Source organism: Pteropus alecto, unplaced genomic scaffold (genome assembly GCF_000325575.1).
Source record: "Pteropus alecto unplaced genomic scaffold, ASM32557v1 scaffold75, whole genome shotgun sequence".
NCBI classification, from domain to species: Eukaryota; Metazoa; Chordata; class Mammalia; order Chiroptera; family Pteropodidae; genus Pteropus; species Pteropus alecto.
Window position 1 is genome coordinate 22,183,930 of NW_006440638.1, and position 16,974 is coordinate 22,200,903.

The window sequence follows — 16,974 nt, forward strand, 5'->3', positions numbered from 1 at the left end:
AACCTTGACCCCAAACAGAAACAGTTGGTATTCCCGAGAGCCCCTTATAGAGTTATTTATAGACCAGTTAATGGGAAATCAATTTTATTCATTTTGAATTGGCCTTGAAACAACTGTTTCCTGTTTCCCCTTATTTAAAAAATACCAAAGCACTTAGCATTTAGTTTCCCACCATTGCATTTATTTGATGATCAAAAATTTATGTTCATTATGCTCATTTCTTTTCCATCCTCAAATGGGAGAGAAATTTTAATCTGGGCCTCTAGCCACCACCGTTGTCTCAACAATAATGATAATGATGGACATTTATTGAGCACTCATTATATGCTAGGCCCTATGTTTTGTGCTGTTTGGGAGCTTGTTCACCTACTCAGTGAACATCTCATGAAGTCTTTGTGTGAATGCTCTAAATTAGTTACAGTGATCATTTCCTGTTTATGGATGAATAATTTGATGCTCAGAGTACTTAAGTAATTTGTCCAAGGTGACATAGATTGTCATAGGTAGATCCAGGATTCAAAATCCAGCTCTTCGCCACTGTTCTTGGAAGCCCAGACAAGTTTGGTTATTTTCCCAGATCATATAATTGGTTAGTAGCAAAGCTGGAATTAGAATTTAAGTCCTTAACTCTCAGCTCACTACAATATTCCAATACTGTGCCACCTTACAGTATTGGTCTGTAATGAAAACCAGAACAACTCCTTGCTTGTGAAAGCAGCTGCCAAGAGGGCTTTCCCATGTGTACTCCTCTTAGTGTTATGAATCTTGGCAAAATGTCACATGTTATCAACCAAAGTAGGTTCCACAGTTATCCTTAACAGCTTGTCTGCGTGAGAAACCCAGGGATCCAGTGCTTTGGTGCTTTTAAAAATCACCTATCAATAGTCCTTATTTATCTATGTGTACTTGTTCTCTCCTAAAGGAGAAAGCGTAGGATCATACGTCTAAATATTACCTTTTTATACTTTTCTCAGCAGAGCAGCTCTTCCACAGCACACGAGGGCCACATGTTTTTAGCCAACGTCTGCTGTTTGTCTTTTCACACACGTGAAGGTTTGGAGCCATGAGGAGTGCTGTACATCCTGCACACGGGATTATGGAAAAAGGGATCAGAGAACCTGCCCTTAAAATTTGATTAGAGACAAACTGGAAAATGATAAATAGGAAAATAAAGTCATAGAAGAAGTAGAGCAGGCCAAGTTGTCTGCAAAAAGATTCTGTTTTCTTTGAAAGAGTTATGTTAAGCCCTTGCTTGAGAAGGCGTATGGATTTATTAAAAAAAAGTTCAAGACTTTTGGGTATAAGCCAATTCATATTTTTATATAGCTCAGAGACAGTTTTCATAGCAATGAAACCCTAAACTGCTTTATAGTACAAAACTTTATCATTTTTTGTTTTTTCCCCATAGTGTGGAAAAGAGCTTGAGGTCACAAATTTTTTCAAATCTGCCAGAAACTCATATTTTCCATGTTTGGGGATAAGACACAGTAGATTCTAAACATCTGGCTAGTCCTTATTTAAAGAATTGTATTCCATGCATTATACACACACAATTATATTTTCATTCTATTTATCTTTTTGTGTTTTAGACATTCTGAAATCTGGATTAGATTCTGACTCCAGTAGCTGTTGGAAGTCACTCTCCTAAACGTTGGCTAAGGCAAAGTATATTTTCCCCCCTTTTTAATATAAACTCAAGTATGGCTTAGTCTTATATTTTCATCGTTTTCCTTTTTTTCAAAATTAAGTGACTATAGGAGCTTTTAAGAGTTGTGCAAAATGAAGTTCCGTAGTATTTTTAGAGCAGGGAGACTTTAGAATTGGCTGGAGGAAACCTCAGTTATAGATACTGGCCCATATCTGCTAATGATGTGATTGCAGCCAAATCCTTTTAAGCCAGCCCAATTCATCCTCTTGTGAAGTGGACATAGTGCTGGCAGCTTCGGAGCAGTATTGTCAGGCGACTGTCTTGGTAGACATGCGGTATTTTGAGTTTGGGAGAGAGAACAGGACAGTGTAAGCTGAAGTCAAGGATACTTTCCCCCTCCCTACCATTCTCCCATTCCCATCCTAACTGCAGCAAAGCAAAGAGGAATGGAAACCTGTTCTCCCTCGCATTGTTCTTCTGTGCCAACCTCTGGTGAGACAGTTTCCCTTTTGGTTCTTTCATCTTTCTGTCCACATTTCACTCACTATTTACTGAATACCTATTATGTACTAGATTTGGGGCACAATCCAGTTTTGGCTCAGTACTTTTCCTTGAGAAGCTCACTTTCTCTCTCTCTCAATCTCTCTCTCAATCTCTCTCTCTCTCTCAATCTCTCTCTCTCTCTCTCTCTCTCGTGGAAATTGCTTTTTGTAAGTACAACAATGTTTTGAAAGATATAATTGCTTTTACCTAGCCTTTGTGTACTGGGAGGGCCTACCAAAAAATGGAGCCTGCTGTAATACCAGAAAGAGAAGTCATTATGGCCTCATTTATTGTCTGAGACTTGAAATCAATTGGTCAGACTAATCTTTTTAGCTCCGATTTTGTTTACCTATGTTTAAAAGACAGACCAATGATTTTAAACTTTTTTCCTTCTGTGGATTGGAAATAGGACTAGTCTTTACTATCCAGGGCAGAATTCAAAGTATGCAATTAAGTGTGTGTGTGTTGTGGTGGCGAGTATGTCAAAAAGAACTGGGTTAAAGCCTAGGTATCATGCATGATCAATATGATGCATTCTCTTTGTATTCCCAGCAGAGTGACTGTAAAGATAGCCTGAATCTCGGTTGTCACACTTGCTTTGCTTTTCTTCGCGGTGTCCTCAGTGGCAGGCTGTGGAGAAGGAAGTTTGCCTTTTGAGCTTTGATTCCTTCAGGACAACTGGAGAATGATCCCAGAATCAGGGTGGGGAATAAAAAGCTTTCTGGATACTCATTCAACCATCAACTCACTTTTTACTTGAACGGAATTAGCTGCTTTGCTATCTGTTCCACCTGTGCCACAAGTGCTAAGTTGACAGCAGTTTGACTGGGAACCAAGCATGAAGTTGGATCACCTGGTTATGTCCTATCCTGATGTAGGTTGACATTGGAAGGGCTTCTCTCTCCAAATTTACCAAGGAATGGAAGCCACAGAAGGAGTGATTGAGGCTTTGAGCAGTTGAGACAATGGTGATGATGGAGATTCCGAAGAGCTGGCTCTAGAATACAACCTTGCAGTTTGCTGATATAGATAACAAGCTGAAATGAATTATTGATCTAGTGGGCTTTGGGTGACTGCCTTACAAAAGCTCTTGGTTTCATTAGTGTTTTGTATTGTTTTTCTAGATTCTATTTCATTTATTTCTGCTCTGATCTTTATTATTTCTTTTCTTCTACTCACTTTGGGCTTGCTTGCTGTTTTTTTCTAGTTCTTTTAGGTGTAAGGTTATATTGTTTATTTGAGCTTTTTCTTGTTTCTTGCGGTAGCCCTGTATTGCTATGAATTTCCCTCTTAGGATTGCTTTTGCTGTGTCCCATATATTTTTAGTCGTGTTTTCATTTTCATTTGTCTCTAGGTATCTTTTGATTTCTTCTTCGATCTCATTGTTAACCCATTCATTGTTTTGTAGCATGTTATTTAGCTTCCATATGTTTGTGTATTTTCCAGTTTTTTTCTTGTAGTTGATATCTAGTTTCATACCATTGTGATCAGAGAAAATGGTTGATATGATTTCAGTCTTCTTAAATTTATTGAGACTTGTTTTGTGTCCTAACATGTGGTCTATCCTGGAAAATATTCCATATGCACTTGAGAAGAATGTATATTTTGCTGCTTTGGGGTAAAACGCTCTGAAAATATTTATTAAATCCATCTGGTCTAGTGGGTCTTTTAGGCCCATTGTTTCCTTGTTGATTTTTTGTCTGGAAGATCTGTCTGTTGGTGTCAATGGAGTATTAATGTCTCTTACTATGAGTGTATTACTGTTGATCTCTCCCTTTAGGCCAGTCAGTAATTGCTTTATGTATGTAGATGCTCTTATGGTTGGTGTGTATATATTTACTAACGTTAAGTCCTTTTGATTTATTGATCCCTTTATCATTATGTAAAGATTAGAGAAATTTTCAAACACCAGATTTTAGTTCAATTGTCAGATTGTAGTTGGTCATGCTGAAGCCATTTGGTGACTAATAAAATGGCTAGCTGGAAAATGGATTTTATGTATTAATAAGTGTACAATCTGAAAACATTCATCACGACAACCTCTGAATGGGAAACAGCCTAATTAGGATGGCTAATATTGAGAATTGCTGTAATTGTCATAATTGCCTGCCTGTCTGTTCTCATCACTCCTGCATACCTCTCCCCACTCTTCATTCTTTTTTCTAGCCATCCTGAAGTATTTGTTCCAGTTCAGAACCTAGATGGTATAGTGGTTTGAGCAGGGGTGTTGGGGTTAGGCTGTCTGGAGGAACATCTTACTATGCCACTTACCTAGCTCGGTGACCTGGAGCAAGTTACTTAACCACCTCGCAGCTCCATTTTCTCAACCATTAAATGGAGATCATAACAGTGACTACCTCACAGCATGGTTGTGAGGATTAAAAAAGCTTAGAACTATGTGTGGCATGTGGTAAACACTTTAGAATTTTGCTGTTGCTGTTCCTTAATAGGTCTGCTCTGTCTTTGCCTCAGAGCTTTTGTACTTTCTCTTCTCTTTCCGTCATTATTCTTGGGGAGACTCCCATTTGCTCTTCAAGATGTAGCTCAGTGATAGATCTTGGTTTGGGGTGTTTTCCCACATGTCTCTAGCCTGGATTACATCCTCTCTGAATTTCTAGCCACCTGGCTATGACTTCTGTCATAACTCTCATAACATAGTATTACTGTTATAGTTTGCTTGTCCACATGAACTGTGAGCATGGACCATTTGTTTTCCTTTCTTTTTTGATATTTCGTGAATATGTGAGAGATATTGGGTAAATGTATATTGAATTGATAAATTTTCCCTCCCTCCCCATTTCTTCCCTCCCTCCCTCCCTCCCTCCCTTCCTTCCTTCCTTCCTCTCATTTTTCTTTTCTATTTTTCTTCCTTTCTACCAAACTTCCTCCCTCCCTTTGCTTTCAAACTTGGCGCTTGATGCATTATTTTAGTTATTCCTCTAGGAACCCTATGAAGTAGGAGTGGTGATTATGTCCATTTTGCAGGTGTGGAAACAAAGGTTCAGGCCAATAGGCATCTTGCCTATCCAAAGAGGTAAGTAGTCCCCTTACAGAGTTGTCTTCCATTGTTGCTGTCTCTGCTGAAAGAATTTTGGCATTTTCTCTTTGGAATTCCCTTTTGGCCAGTCTATGAACCACATAGGAAAACCAGTCTTATTTTTGGTCACTCTCAGAAAAGATGATTTCCAGTCTGATCTTCCTGATTCACCACGGTCATCTCAAATAAACTTGGATCATCTCAGAAATCAAAGCCACTTTCAAAGGACAAAGATTTGCCATCTTCAAGAGAATATTTAAATGATTCGAAGAGAGTTACACTCTCTGTTCCCAAGAGGCTTGGCAGTGGGCACATCTCTGTGCTGAAGGCTGTTGATACTTCTGTAGACTTTGTTTTGATGTGGTTTAGGGATGGGGACTGGTAAAGAAAAGTCATATCACTTTATAATCCTATCTCATGTTCTTTGTTACAACTTTACTGAAATATAATTTATGTATCATACAATTCTCCCATCTAATGTGAAAATTCATTGGTTTTTAGTATATTTTACAAAGTTGTACAACCAACACCACTATCTAACTATCTGGTTCCAGAACATTTTTATCACCCCAAGAAGAAACTAAAGATCATTCTTCAGTAATCACCCTCCATTATCCTCATCCCAGCCCCCCTGGCAATCATCAATTTATTTTCTGTCTATAGATTTGCTTGTTCTGTACATTTCTTATCAGTGGAATCAATGGAATCAATTAATGTTTTCAAGGTTCATCTATGTTGCAGTGTGTATCAGTACTTTATTGCTTAGTATGACTAAATAGTATTCCATTATATGAATATACCATATTTTACTCATTCATCAGTTGATTGACATACAGGTTGTTTCCACTTTTTGGCTACTATGAATAATGCTCCTATGAATATTTCTGTATGAATCAACTGATGAATAGATAAATACAATGTGGTATGTCCCTATAATGGAATAATATTCATCTATAAAATGAATTTAAATGCTGATACTTGTTACAACATGGATGGACTTTGAAAACAGGCTAAGTGAAAGAAACTATTTATTGCATGATTCTATTGATATGAAATGTCCAGGACAGGCAAATACATAGAGACAGAAAGTACATTAGTGGTTGCCAGAGCCTGCGGATAGGGAGGGGGATGAGGAGTGACTGCTAAATGTTACACTTTTTTTTTTTATTTGGATGATGAAATTGTTCGAAATTTTTTTTTGTGTTGAGGGTCATACAACTTTGTAAATATACTAAAAAGCACTGAATTTTACACTTTACAAGGATGCATTATATTTAAAAAAAATAAATCAAAATCACCATCATTAAATACATACCAGTTGCTTACGCCCAGTCAGTACCTTGTGAGGTACTGTGGCATAGATGAGAAAGAGATACTTGTTCTCTGTTCTCTAGGAATTTCAAAAGAAATGGAAAGATGAAGTGGGTATCCATAAAGAGTTTACTCAAGGTGATTCATTACTCAGTGCTAGTTTCTGGGTATAAGTTATACTTAGTCTCCATACCTTTGGATGTTAGTAGGACTTCAGAAAGTCTTCAAAGTAGGCTGCTCCAGTATTTATATAACTGAGACATGATTATCCATCCCTCACAATATTTTGTGTTTCCTGTGGACAGGGGCTATACCTTATGTCCATCTTGATTCCTTTGCTTAGTGTTGTGTCTGGTCCACAGGCAGGAGTATGTGTTTGGTGACTGAATAAATAAGCGCTGTTTTGAAAGCTTCCTGGTTTGCTCCTAGGACAAAAATTCCTTCAGGCTTGTGGCCGCCTGCTCTGACCAGCCTGGGGGTTGGCCCTGTGGGGAAGGTGTTGCTGATTTCAATTGTCTTAATGCAGGTATTTTTTTTTCTCGCAACTGGTGACTGTTTTGTTTCTCTAGTGCTTTCACTGTGATTTTGGTTAAATGGTCACCTAGAATAATATTTGGGTGCTTCTGGAGTATTGTGCTTTTCTCCTTGGTGATATACCCAAGACTTTCTGGGCCACAGAGATTTAGGAAAACAATAAGTAGAATAAACCTCACATTTAAAAAAAATTACATTTATCAAGCCTCAGTACTATAGATTCTGTGTAGCTTATGGGTCTTTGCTGTAATAAGAAATTATTTTTCTTTTGTTTTTTTTTTTTACTCTGTGGAGGTACTTTGTGTTGGTTAAGTTTTTTCCGTTAAATATTGTTTGCTTGCACTGGACTTTTCTTTGTGTTGATTTTTTGCTTCATTTTTTTTTTCATTTCCCATGCTGTTCAGTTACTGGATGCCAGAAGAACGAAGGTTTGTCCACTCTTTGCAGCTTGTTTGTTTTTTTTCTGCACAGCCTTACTTCCCCATGTGTTTCGAGTGTGTCTGTCTCTGTCTGCATTTGTTCCCTTTTGCTTGCAGATGCAGTAATCCTGTTTACTAAACCTATTCACAGCTTTATTTGTAAAAATAAAGTCCTTGTTTGTGTCAAGTTGTAGTGGATGCTATTATTTTCATTTTTAAATGGACATGCATTTATCATGGAAAATAATGGATATTAGAATAAAGAACACCTTAGGAAACAAGGAATACTGAGTCTGGAGCATTGTGGGCATAAAGAAGGTGTTTGTGAAAGTTTTCCTCTAACCCTTTCCTCTTCCTAAATTAAAACTCTGTAGACATGTAATTTCCCTTGTGACTGACACTAATGTACTGTTTTTGTGTATGTGTACATTTCTTTTCTCCTAAGACATTCAGAAAGCATCACTGAATTAACTTTCCCCGTTCCATGTGCTGTCCCATGCTTCTGAAGTCACCCTGGAGGACTTGATGGCTGGCCCTGTGGGCCTCATGATTAACAACATTCCATCTTCATAGTGCGGTAGCAGCAAATAGCACTGGGCGTTTTCATTGACTTTTTCGCTTCTTTCTCCTCTCCTGCTCTGTCTTTCTTATCACAGCACCTGCAGTTGACAATCCAGGCCCTTCAGGATGAACTACGAACTCAGAGAGACCTCAACCACCTCCTACAGCAAGAGAGTGGCAACCGAGGAGCTGAGCATTTCACCATTGAGCTGACTGAGGAGAACTTCCGGCGGCTGCAAGCTGAGCATGACAGACAGGCTAAGGAGCTGTTCCTATTGAGGAAGACTTTGGAGGAAATGGAGCTGAGAATCGAAACGCAGAAACAGACTCTCAATGCTCGAGATGAGTCAATTAAAAAGCTTCTTGAGATGTTGCAAAGTAAAGGCTTGCCGTCCAAAAGTCTTGAGGATGACAATGAACGGACGCGACGGATGGCAGAGGCTGAGTCTCAAGTCAGCCACTTAGAAGTGATTTTAGACCAGAAAGAGAAGGAAAATATCCATCTTAGAGAGGTAAGGACATTCACTCTATTTCCCTGAAGCCATATTTTACCAGTTAAAATATGTTATCAAGTTATTTTCACAGGTTGGAAGATTCTTATGGCCTTAATGAAATTCCCTTTGTCGTCTGTTTTATTAGCTTTCCTGTCTGCTTATCACCTTTGAACTGTAATTTTGCATTCAGTTTTTTTTTCCTGCCTCACTACACATATGTTCCGTTATTATTTAACACGTATTCAGAATCCAAGCGTGTGCAGCACATGTCAATTCTAAGATGGTTTACAATTGTTTTCCCACAGATGGTCATTGTTTCAGGACCTTTTAAATACAGTACTGTTTAAGTTTTAGGTGCTTATCAAAAATCATATCTCTAAAGGAGCAAAATGAATAGGTTAGTAAAACAATGAACTTAAATATTTTTTATAGCTGAATTGGGGGTGGAATTTGCAGAAAGTAATGAATATGGGTATTTCTGGAAAGAATGGTAAAATGTGTAGACCAGTTTTGAACATTTAGGTTTAAGATAATCCTTGTCTACATTTAGATTTATCTAGGACAGTGTTCCAGAGTTTCTGAGTATGCATTTTATACTTAGTGGAATAAATCATTTGAAGTCCTTCAGAGGCAGCCTCTCTGGCCTGCCACCACCATTGAATGTTGGGATTCTGAGATATCTGAGAATATGTGGTTGGATAGAGATTAGAAAAAAATGTGGGTGACAGCCAATGTTTGAAATTTTTACAGTAGTTTCTTGCCACTATGGTGGATGTGGATCTCAAAAGTACCATGTAGGCAAAATGCTGTGGAAGACACACATCTCACAAAAAATAGGAAGCAATAAAATGTAAGTATATCTTCAAAATATGCTACAGTGATACATAAAAATTCCCAAAGATATTTGCTTCCAGACCAAATTAGATTTCTTCACATATACCTGCTTCTATGGGCAGCCCTTCTTGTGAATCACTTGTTTTGTTGCTCAGGAGAATTGCTTGCATGTTGGGACTTACTAATGCAGATGCTTCCAAGAGTTTTCTCTGATGCAGATTGAATTTACCTAGAACGTTTGAACACAATTTTGTGTCTTCAGACTTCATGCCTCCATGCTCACTCTCCCGTGTTTTGTTTTCATGCGACCTGAGCAACATGATTGGGAAACTACATAGCTTGATTTCATATTGAGATGCTTAAAGAGGTTTTTTGTTGGGCTTGATCTTCCCATCCGTATTCCAATATGGCCCCAGTGATCTCTGTCTCTTAGAATTCATGCCCTTGTAGATTCCCTATCCCTTGAGTATAAGCTGAACGATTTACTTCTAAACAATAGAATATAGTAAAGGTAATGGGATGCCAATGACACTCCCATGATTAGGTTATAGAAGTCAATACTTCCATTTTGTTAGAAAATTCTGTTGCCTTCTCCAATTGCATGCTTCGATGAAGCAATCTGCCATGTTGGAGAGGTCCATGTCGTAAGGAAATGAGGCCCTCTTCCAGCCAACACCCAGTGCTGGAAGTGAGACCCTCACTCACACAGAACTGAAAACTGCCTACAACCACTTAGCTTGGAAGTGGATCCTTCCCCATTCAAACCTTCAGATGAGATGACAGGCCCGGAGCTGACACCTTGATTGCAGCTTTGTGAGAGACTATGAAACAGAGGACTGAGCTAAGTCATGCCTAGTGTCTTGATCCACAGAAACTTTGAGATAATACATGTGTGTTGTTTTAAGCTGCTGAAATTTGGGGTAATTTGTTACACAGAAATAGATAGCTAATATAGTGAAGCAGAAACTAATCTCTTTCTGCCTTATTCCATAGACTTTCCATTTAGTTTACAGAAGAGAAGCAGTAATTACTGGCATGTTATCACTTGAATGTAGAGTGACTGTGGAGTTTGAAATATTGGTTGTTATCTCAAAACTCTGGTTGGTAGATTGCCGTAGTTGAAAAAAGCGGATTCTTTATTTTGGATAACAGTGGGTCATGCTGCACGTATAGCAAGGCCGTATTGCCAGAGAGACCTCCATCTGCAGCATTGACCTTCTCTCTATGTTGGGATCTTGTGGTCAGAGTAGAATTACTCTTCTTCTGTTTGTTATTAGATTTTGCTCTTTGGTGGCACTTAATAGATGGTGCCTTGGTTCTATTATGTGGATGCCTCTATTTAAATAAATCTAAATATAATTTAACTTGTGTTTTATGAGATTAGTTGATTCCCACACTGGTCTGGTATGGATATAGATCATGTGTAGAGCCTTAAATATAAGCCTCAGGGCCCACAGAGAGTAGTACAGAAAACGCAGCCCAGCACATCCAGCTATTTTCCTTGAGCATCAGACCAAGGTCAGTGGATAGCTCTTATCTTGGCTTATCAAGAAGGGAGAATTTGGGAAAGATGTCTTTATGTAAAAATGTCATTTAAACTTGAACTCAATAAATAAGACTTCGAGGCCTTAAAGGACCTTTCCCAAGAGAAGGATTGTAGTGGCTTGTGAGAGTCATTTGTTATAGTTTTAGGAATTTTGTGAACCTGCTTTTAAACCATTGGTAGCTTGAAATTGGTGGTGGTGGGAGTATTTACACCATGAACATCAGCAAAATACTACTTTCAGGGCCTACTCACACTCTCCTGCTGCCCCGCCCTATACCTAAAAGCCCATTTACCTACACACCTCTAAATAAATGCCATAAAATGTTTACATACAATACAGCAAAAAGAGGCAAGAATTATGAGTGTAAGAATTATAATATAAGAGTTATGAGTGTATTAACCACTTAATCATTCATCAAAAGTTTTTGTAACAGCATCTGGATTGCTTCTTATGTGTCAGGCATTATAAAGAATACTTTACATTGATTTAATTCTCACAGCCACTTCATTTATTCATCTATTCATCCATCCATTGAATGAATGGATATTTATTGAGGATCTGTTTTAGAATAGAGCAATGATATCTGATAACATTTGACATCATGGTGCTCGTATGTTACTGGGGTGAAGCAGACACAATTTAATAGTTAAACAGAAGTATCATGAAGTAAAGAAGAGGATGAAGAACTAGTGACTTCGGTGGGGCCAACTTTATATTGGTTGGTCAGGGAAGTCTTCTTGGACTTCCCTGAACTGAGGTCTGAATGACAAAAAGGAACCTGCCATGTGAGGCTCTCAGAGGACTGTTCCGGTCGTATGCAAAGACCCACGCCTAACGGTATTATTTTGCCCATTTTACCTGGGATAACTGAGGGACAAATGACATAAAGAAGCTTGCCCGAAGTTCCACAACTAACAAGTGGTGACGCTGGTATTCAAATCAGGGTGACTCCAGAGTCTCAGCTATTAGACCTTTTCATTCTATGCCTTTTCTAGAAGAATCTTTCCCAAACTGTGCTCCACAGAACAACCATTTTGTGGAATGTTGATATGTGTTATAAAAAAAAAAAAAAGGGCTGTAGGACCAATGAACTTGAGAAAATGCTGGATTCCTTAGAGTTTACTGCAGGACCCCTTAGACTCCTCAATATTCAAATATGTATCAGTCATTTCCAAGATGGGGACCAGGAAAGGCAGACTCCTCAAACGTATTTTACTTGCTTTTCTTTTGTTGCACTGGGGTCCTTTGTAAAACTCTTTGGAAAAATGCTATTCTGGAACATAAAAATTGTGCTTTTAATTTGTGACCTGAAAAATATGTAATAATATACAAATAGTTGTTTCCTATGGTCAAATGACTGGGTAATTTTCTCCATTAGTTATTCTAGAAGGCAAAATTTATTGTAAGCTATTTCCATATTCTCTACTGAGTTTTAGAATGTTCTTCTGTTAGGGTGTGTGTGTGTGTGTATGTGTGTGTGTGTGTGTGTGTGTGTGTGTGTGTGTGTGTATTTAAAATGTAGCTGATTGCTTTTGGTATCAAACCAGTAAGAATAACCCAGTTTGAATAAGGAAGTTGCCTGGCCTCTGTTAATTTAAATTAATCTAAAACAGGATTTAGAATGTACTTGAAGTTTTAAGTTCAGTGTGTTCTTGATTTCTTTTTCATTTTGCACAGTTCGACCCTGTTGGGGTTAGGTGGTGTAATGCTGCGGAATGGAGTGCTAGTGGTTTTATGATTCATTTATAGGCCAAAACAAACCCCATTTTTATAAACCCCACCTCATATAATCCCTATCTCATGGAATACTGGCCTTGTTTAGCCTATTGTTTCGGGAGATTTCATGTTGGCAGGAGTTGCACATGGGGAGAGTTGGGTTGCTTTAGTGTCTTGTCTTTCTGTGGTCTGGAAAAAGCTGAGGGCGAAACTACTTCTTTGCCTGGCAGGAAACAACAACAGAAAGATTATGATCTCAACTTATTTGGAAGACCAAAACGATTGTTCAAGAACTACAACTGATGTGCTAATGGGAACTGAAGTGCTGGCCAAAATGCAGCATTACTCACTAGTGCTGTCTGAAGCTTTCAGATACAAGTTAATTTGATAAGACATTGTTTGATGTAGTAATAGTTTACTGCATTCTTTAGTTTTTTTCTGCAAAGAACATATTGTTCCATGCAAAAGTTTTGGTAATCAAGTGCCCAAAATACTACTGATCTCTTTAAATAAAAAGTGGGTTTATGTACGAGGATCCTCTTGGATTCACTCTCCTTAATATAGTCTTGGCTGGTCCTTAGAAGAGAGTCAGGAGTCTTTGGACTCATTGCACTGTAAGATATTCTGCTGCCATGCCTGTTGATCTCTTATGCTACTCTCTTTGGGCAGCTTGCCTTTCTTTGGTAGCAAGGGCAGAAGAGCACTCAAGTCATCCGTGGCCAAAACGCGATTAACCTGGGACAAGTACAGCCCCCATGAGCCTTGACCTGGGCTTCCTTCCATGCTATGTGTGAGGAGTGGGGGAATGGGAAGCAGGGAGGAGGAGGACGTGAATTCTTGGTCTTCTCATTTATTTATCCAGGTTGTCAGGCCAGTGGGAGATCCACCAAGGCAAGTTCTTGAGCTTATAAACCTCTTACAGATGGCTCAAACCTCCACTTCTAAACTCTACCTTAGTCCCTCCTCTCTAAAAACATGTAGCTTCTTTCTCTTTAAACACATGCTTGTCTCCAATTTTGCTGGTTGAGCCATGATTTTGCTGATGCAGGCATTTCTAATTCTGACTCTACAGATTCAATACATTCTTTTTCTTCCAATAAAGTTTATCACAGAAAATATTCCTAAACCCTAGTGACCACATAAGCAGTTTACATACTTCCTTTTTAAGAGTTGTTTTTTATAAATATATTATAGAACCTAACAATTTCTCCCTATTTTAATTAAGTATGTTTCTTACCTGATCAGTACATTCCATCAGTATTCCTAGGCCTCAAATATTGCCTGCATGTGCTCAATAAGTATTTGAAGAAATGAAAAAATAGTTAAAAAATACCTTGAGAGATGCTATGTGTGTTTTTTTTTTTTTCGCCAGTGTTGAAAAAGTTCATGATGATTATACACCTGCCATGTTCTTTTATGTTTACTATTGCTCTATGTTGGGAGTAGAGCAGTAACTTTGAGGATAACCTTAATTGGAAGTTTTCTTTCAATTTTTTCGAAGTATGTTGGACATTGTTGAACACATGTTGAACGGTCATGTGCAGGATGCTGTGTGAGTACCCTTGGCAAGTTTGTGGTCTTGTTCAGGGATTCAGGTGGTCAATAAGAGAAACAGCTCACACCTATTGAGGCTTATTCTGTGCTCAGTTACTGTACTAAGTAAATATTGCTGTCATCATCCTCATACAGAGATAAGGAAACTGAAGCACAAAGAGATAAGTAACTGTTCTCAGTCACTCACAGCAAGTGCTAGAACCAAGATCACAATAATGGGAGGTTGGGCTCTAGAGAATACACTTGGTACCACTGCACACCACTGCTTTTTGGGGTGGTGCACCCAGAGGACTACAAATGGCACTTAAATTCTGTGCAGCTTAGAAGAAGGGGAGCTGATGACTGAGCTTGACTCAAAGTCAGGAAGAATTTCAACACACAGGGGTGATGGACAAGTACAGTTGGAAAAGAGATGACTGAGCCAAGTCTTAGAGGTGGGAACTATGGTGGGTTTGGGGCACAGTGAGTTTGGAGCAGCTGAAACTTCACCTGTCAGGAGGAAAAGGAAATAAAGCTGGATAGATGTTTTGAGGTCAGGTCACTGAGGGCTCTGAGCATGCGACAGAAGGGATTGGCCTTTACCGTGTAGGCGCTGGGCAGCCTGTGAAGGAATTTGCCCTGGAGAATGGCATGATCAGAAAAGATTATTAGTAGTAGATTGTTAGTAAAGATTGATAATTAGTAGTAGATTGTACAGGAAGGGACTAAAGGCATAAAGATAAGTTAGAAGGATACTGATGTAGGGGACAGTGGGCAGGCAAGCCATCAGCAGGAGGTACTGGGGTTGAGGAAAGACTTTGGATATGTGGAGTTTGATGAAATACTGATGGAACTGTCCAACCAGGCTGAGAATATGACTGAGGAAATGATTATTAATTCTGCCTAAGTGCATAAAGCATTTCTGGCTGTTGGTGACTTTTCTTTTGTTGCTGTTTTCACACACACACCTGATCATCTGTGATCACCAAGCCCTCAGTTTGTGTGTTCCTTCTAAGGCTGCCTTGTCACTTATTCTTATTATTAAGAGGAGACCCTAGGGACAGCATACTTCTTCATGCCTCTTTTCTGAGTAAGCATTTAGTTTTGAATATGATATATCTTTTAAGATTACATGGAATTTTCATTGACTGATGCCAACTTGATTTAGATTTTCTTTATTCTGAGTTTCATTTTCTCCAAGCACTCTGTGCAGGATGGATGCCAATGAAGCATCCTAACAGAAAAGCATTCTCTCTGGACTCTGGTTAACAATGCATCCAAAAGCAGGATTTCATAATTTTTATTCACCTTCTGATGACATAAGAAATGTATTCATTTTTATTTAGCATCATTTGCCTTATCTTTATTTTTTATTTATTTATTTTTTTTAGCACAAACACATTTATTTACTAACCAAAGAGATGATCCTAATTAAACTAACACTTGGAAACGGTTGCATGTAAAATGTTTGTGTAAAAGAGAATTGAACGCAATAATGAAAAAAAAAGGCAGTGTGGAGATTTGCTCATTGAACTGAACTTGTTTATCCTTATAACTAATTCCTGTCCAGAAGGAGGACTGAATTTTTACTGAGTACAGGCGACATTGTTAATTCGACCACTAATTTCCCATCTTCCAATTTTCTTGTTATTGTGCTTTCCTTTCCATCCCATTCCTAACGTTGAACCAATGCGTCATTTATAAAGTTTCAGACAAGTCTGAGTTTTCCTGCCATCAGCTGTGGTTTCTTGAAACTTTTCTCTCAGGTTACATGAAAATTGTGTTGCCTTCAACGTGCTCTCAGTTTTTATGGTGAAGTTTTCGCCATCAGTAGTGGTGACACAATCTAATTTGGCCATGACACCTATTTTCCACAGAGTCATTCCTAATCCTGCTTCCTTCAGGTACCTGTCAAAGCCTTTGCTGTTCTCTAGCACCGTTTCCCTACCTGCTGCTGGATGGTGGCCGTGGCAGGCACCGGCGGCGTGTGAGGCAAGCAGAGCAGAGTGCGGCATGAGGAGCATTGCCCCTTATCTCTAAATTTTAATGTTTTTTAAAGTTTGAACACTCAATGCTAAGTTGAAATGGTTCAGGTTTTACCCCATATTGATTTTAATGAGTGTAATTGGTTCCTTTTTACAGTAACAGGGAGCCATTAGGCTCACAGCATTTTGGAACTGACTGGGAAAAGAAAGTGGCAGGGCAGAGGGGTATGGGGGAGGCACCCCGGATGGAAAGAATGTCAGGGGTTACGCTGGGAGAGACTGATTATTGTCCTTATCACCCTGTCCTGCAGTCACACCCAAGGTAAAAATATTCTTTTGGTAGCTGACCTAATTTATTGTCATCATTTGGTGAAACAGTACACCACAAAAAAAATCTCCGTAGTCAGACATTCCGGCAAACAACTGTACTGTGGATACTTCAGTGTGTTTTACAAGTTACAGCAATGGGAAGTTGAGACAGTTCAGTTATACTAAGCTCCTGGTGTCTCGGGTGGGAACATTAATTAATACCTTACATGTGAAGGAGGCTTTGTATTTTATAGAACATATACCATTTAAATGATTTCCTCTAATGCTGCCAGTAACCCTATGAGGAAACTGAGGCTCAGAGAAATTAAACAGTGAGGACATGTAACATATACTGGGCACTCAGGAACGTTAGTCTGGCTAGTCATTTTTCTGAGAGTGCCATTTAATCCTTCCAACAATACTCTAGGATGAGAGGTGGTTTCCTGCCTTTCAGATTAGGAAGCCGAGGCCCAGAGCGGTGATGTGTCTGATCCAGGTATTCA

General features: G+C 38.8%; 1 protein-coding gene across 12 annotated transcripts in view; it reads left to right on the plus strand.

Annotated features, from left to right (window-relative positions):
- ERC2 (ELKS/RAB6-interacting/CAST family member 2) overlaps positions 1-16,974 on the plus strand; it is an 890,290-nt gene that overhangs the window by 136,559 nt on the left and 736,757 nt on the right. For all 12 annotated transcript variants that reach the window (XR_003047987.1, XR_003047989.1, XR_003047988.1 and 9 more), the window contains exon 3: positions 8,149-8,565. Coding sequence is in view for 9 of the 12 variants with exons in the window: in XM_025050722.1 (XP_024906490.1) it covers positions 8,149-8,565 (417 nt within the window). In the remaining 3 variants the exon portion in view is untranslated. The remainder of the gene's footprint in view (positions 1-8,148; positions 8,566-16,974) is intronic.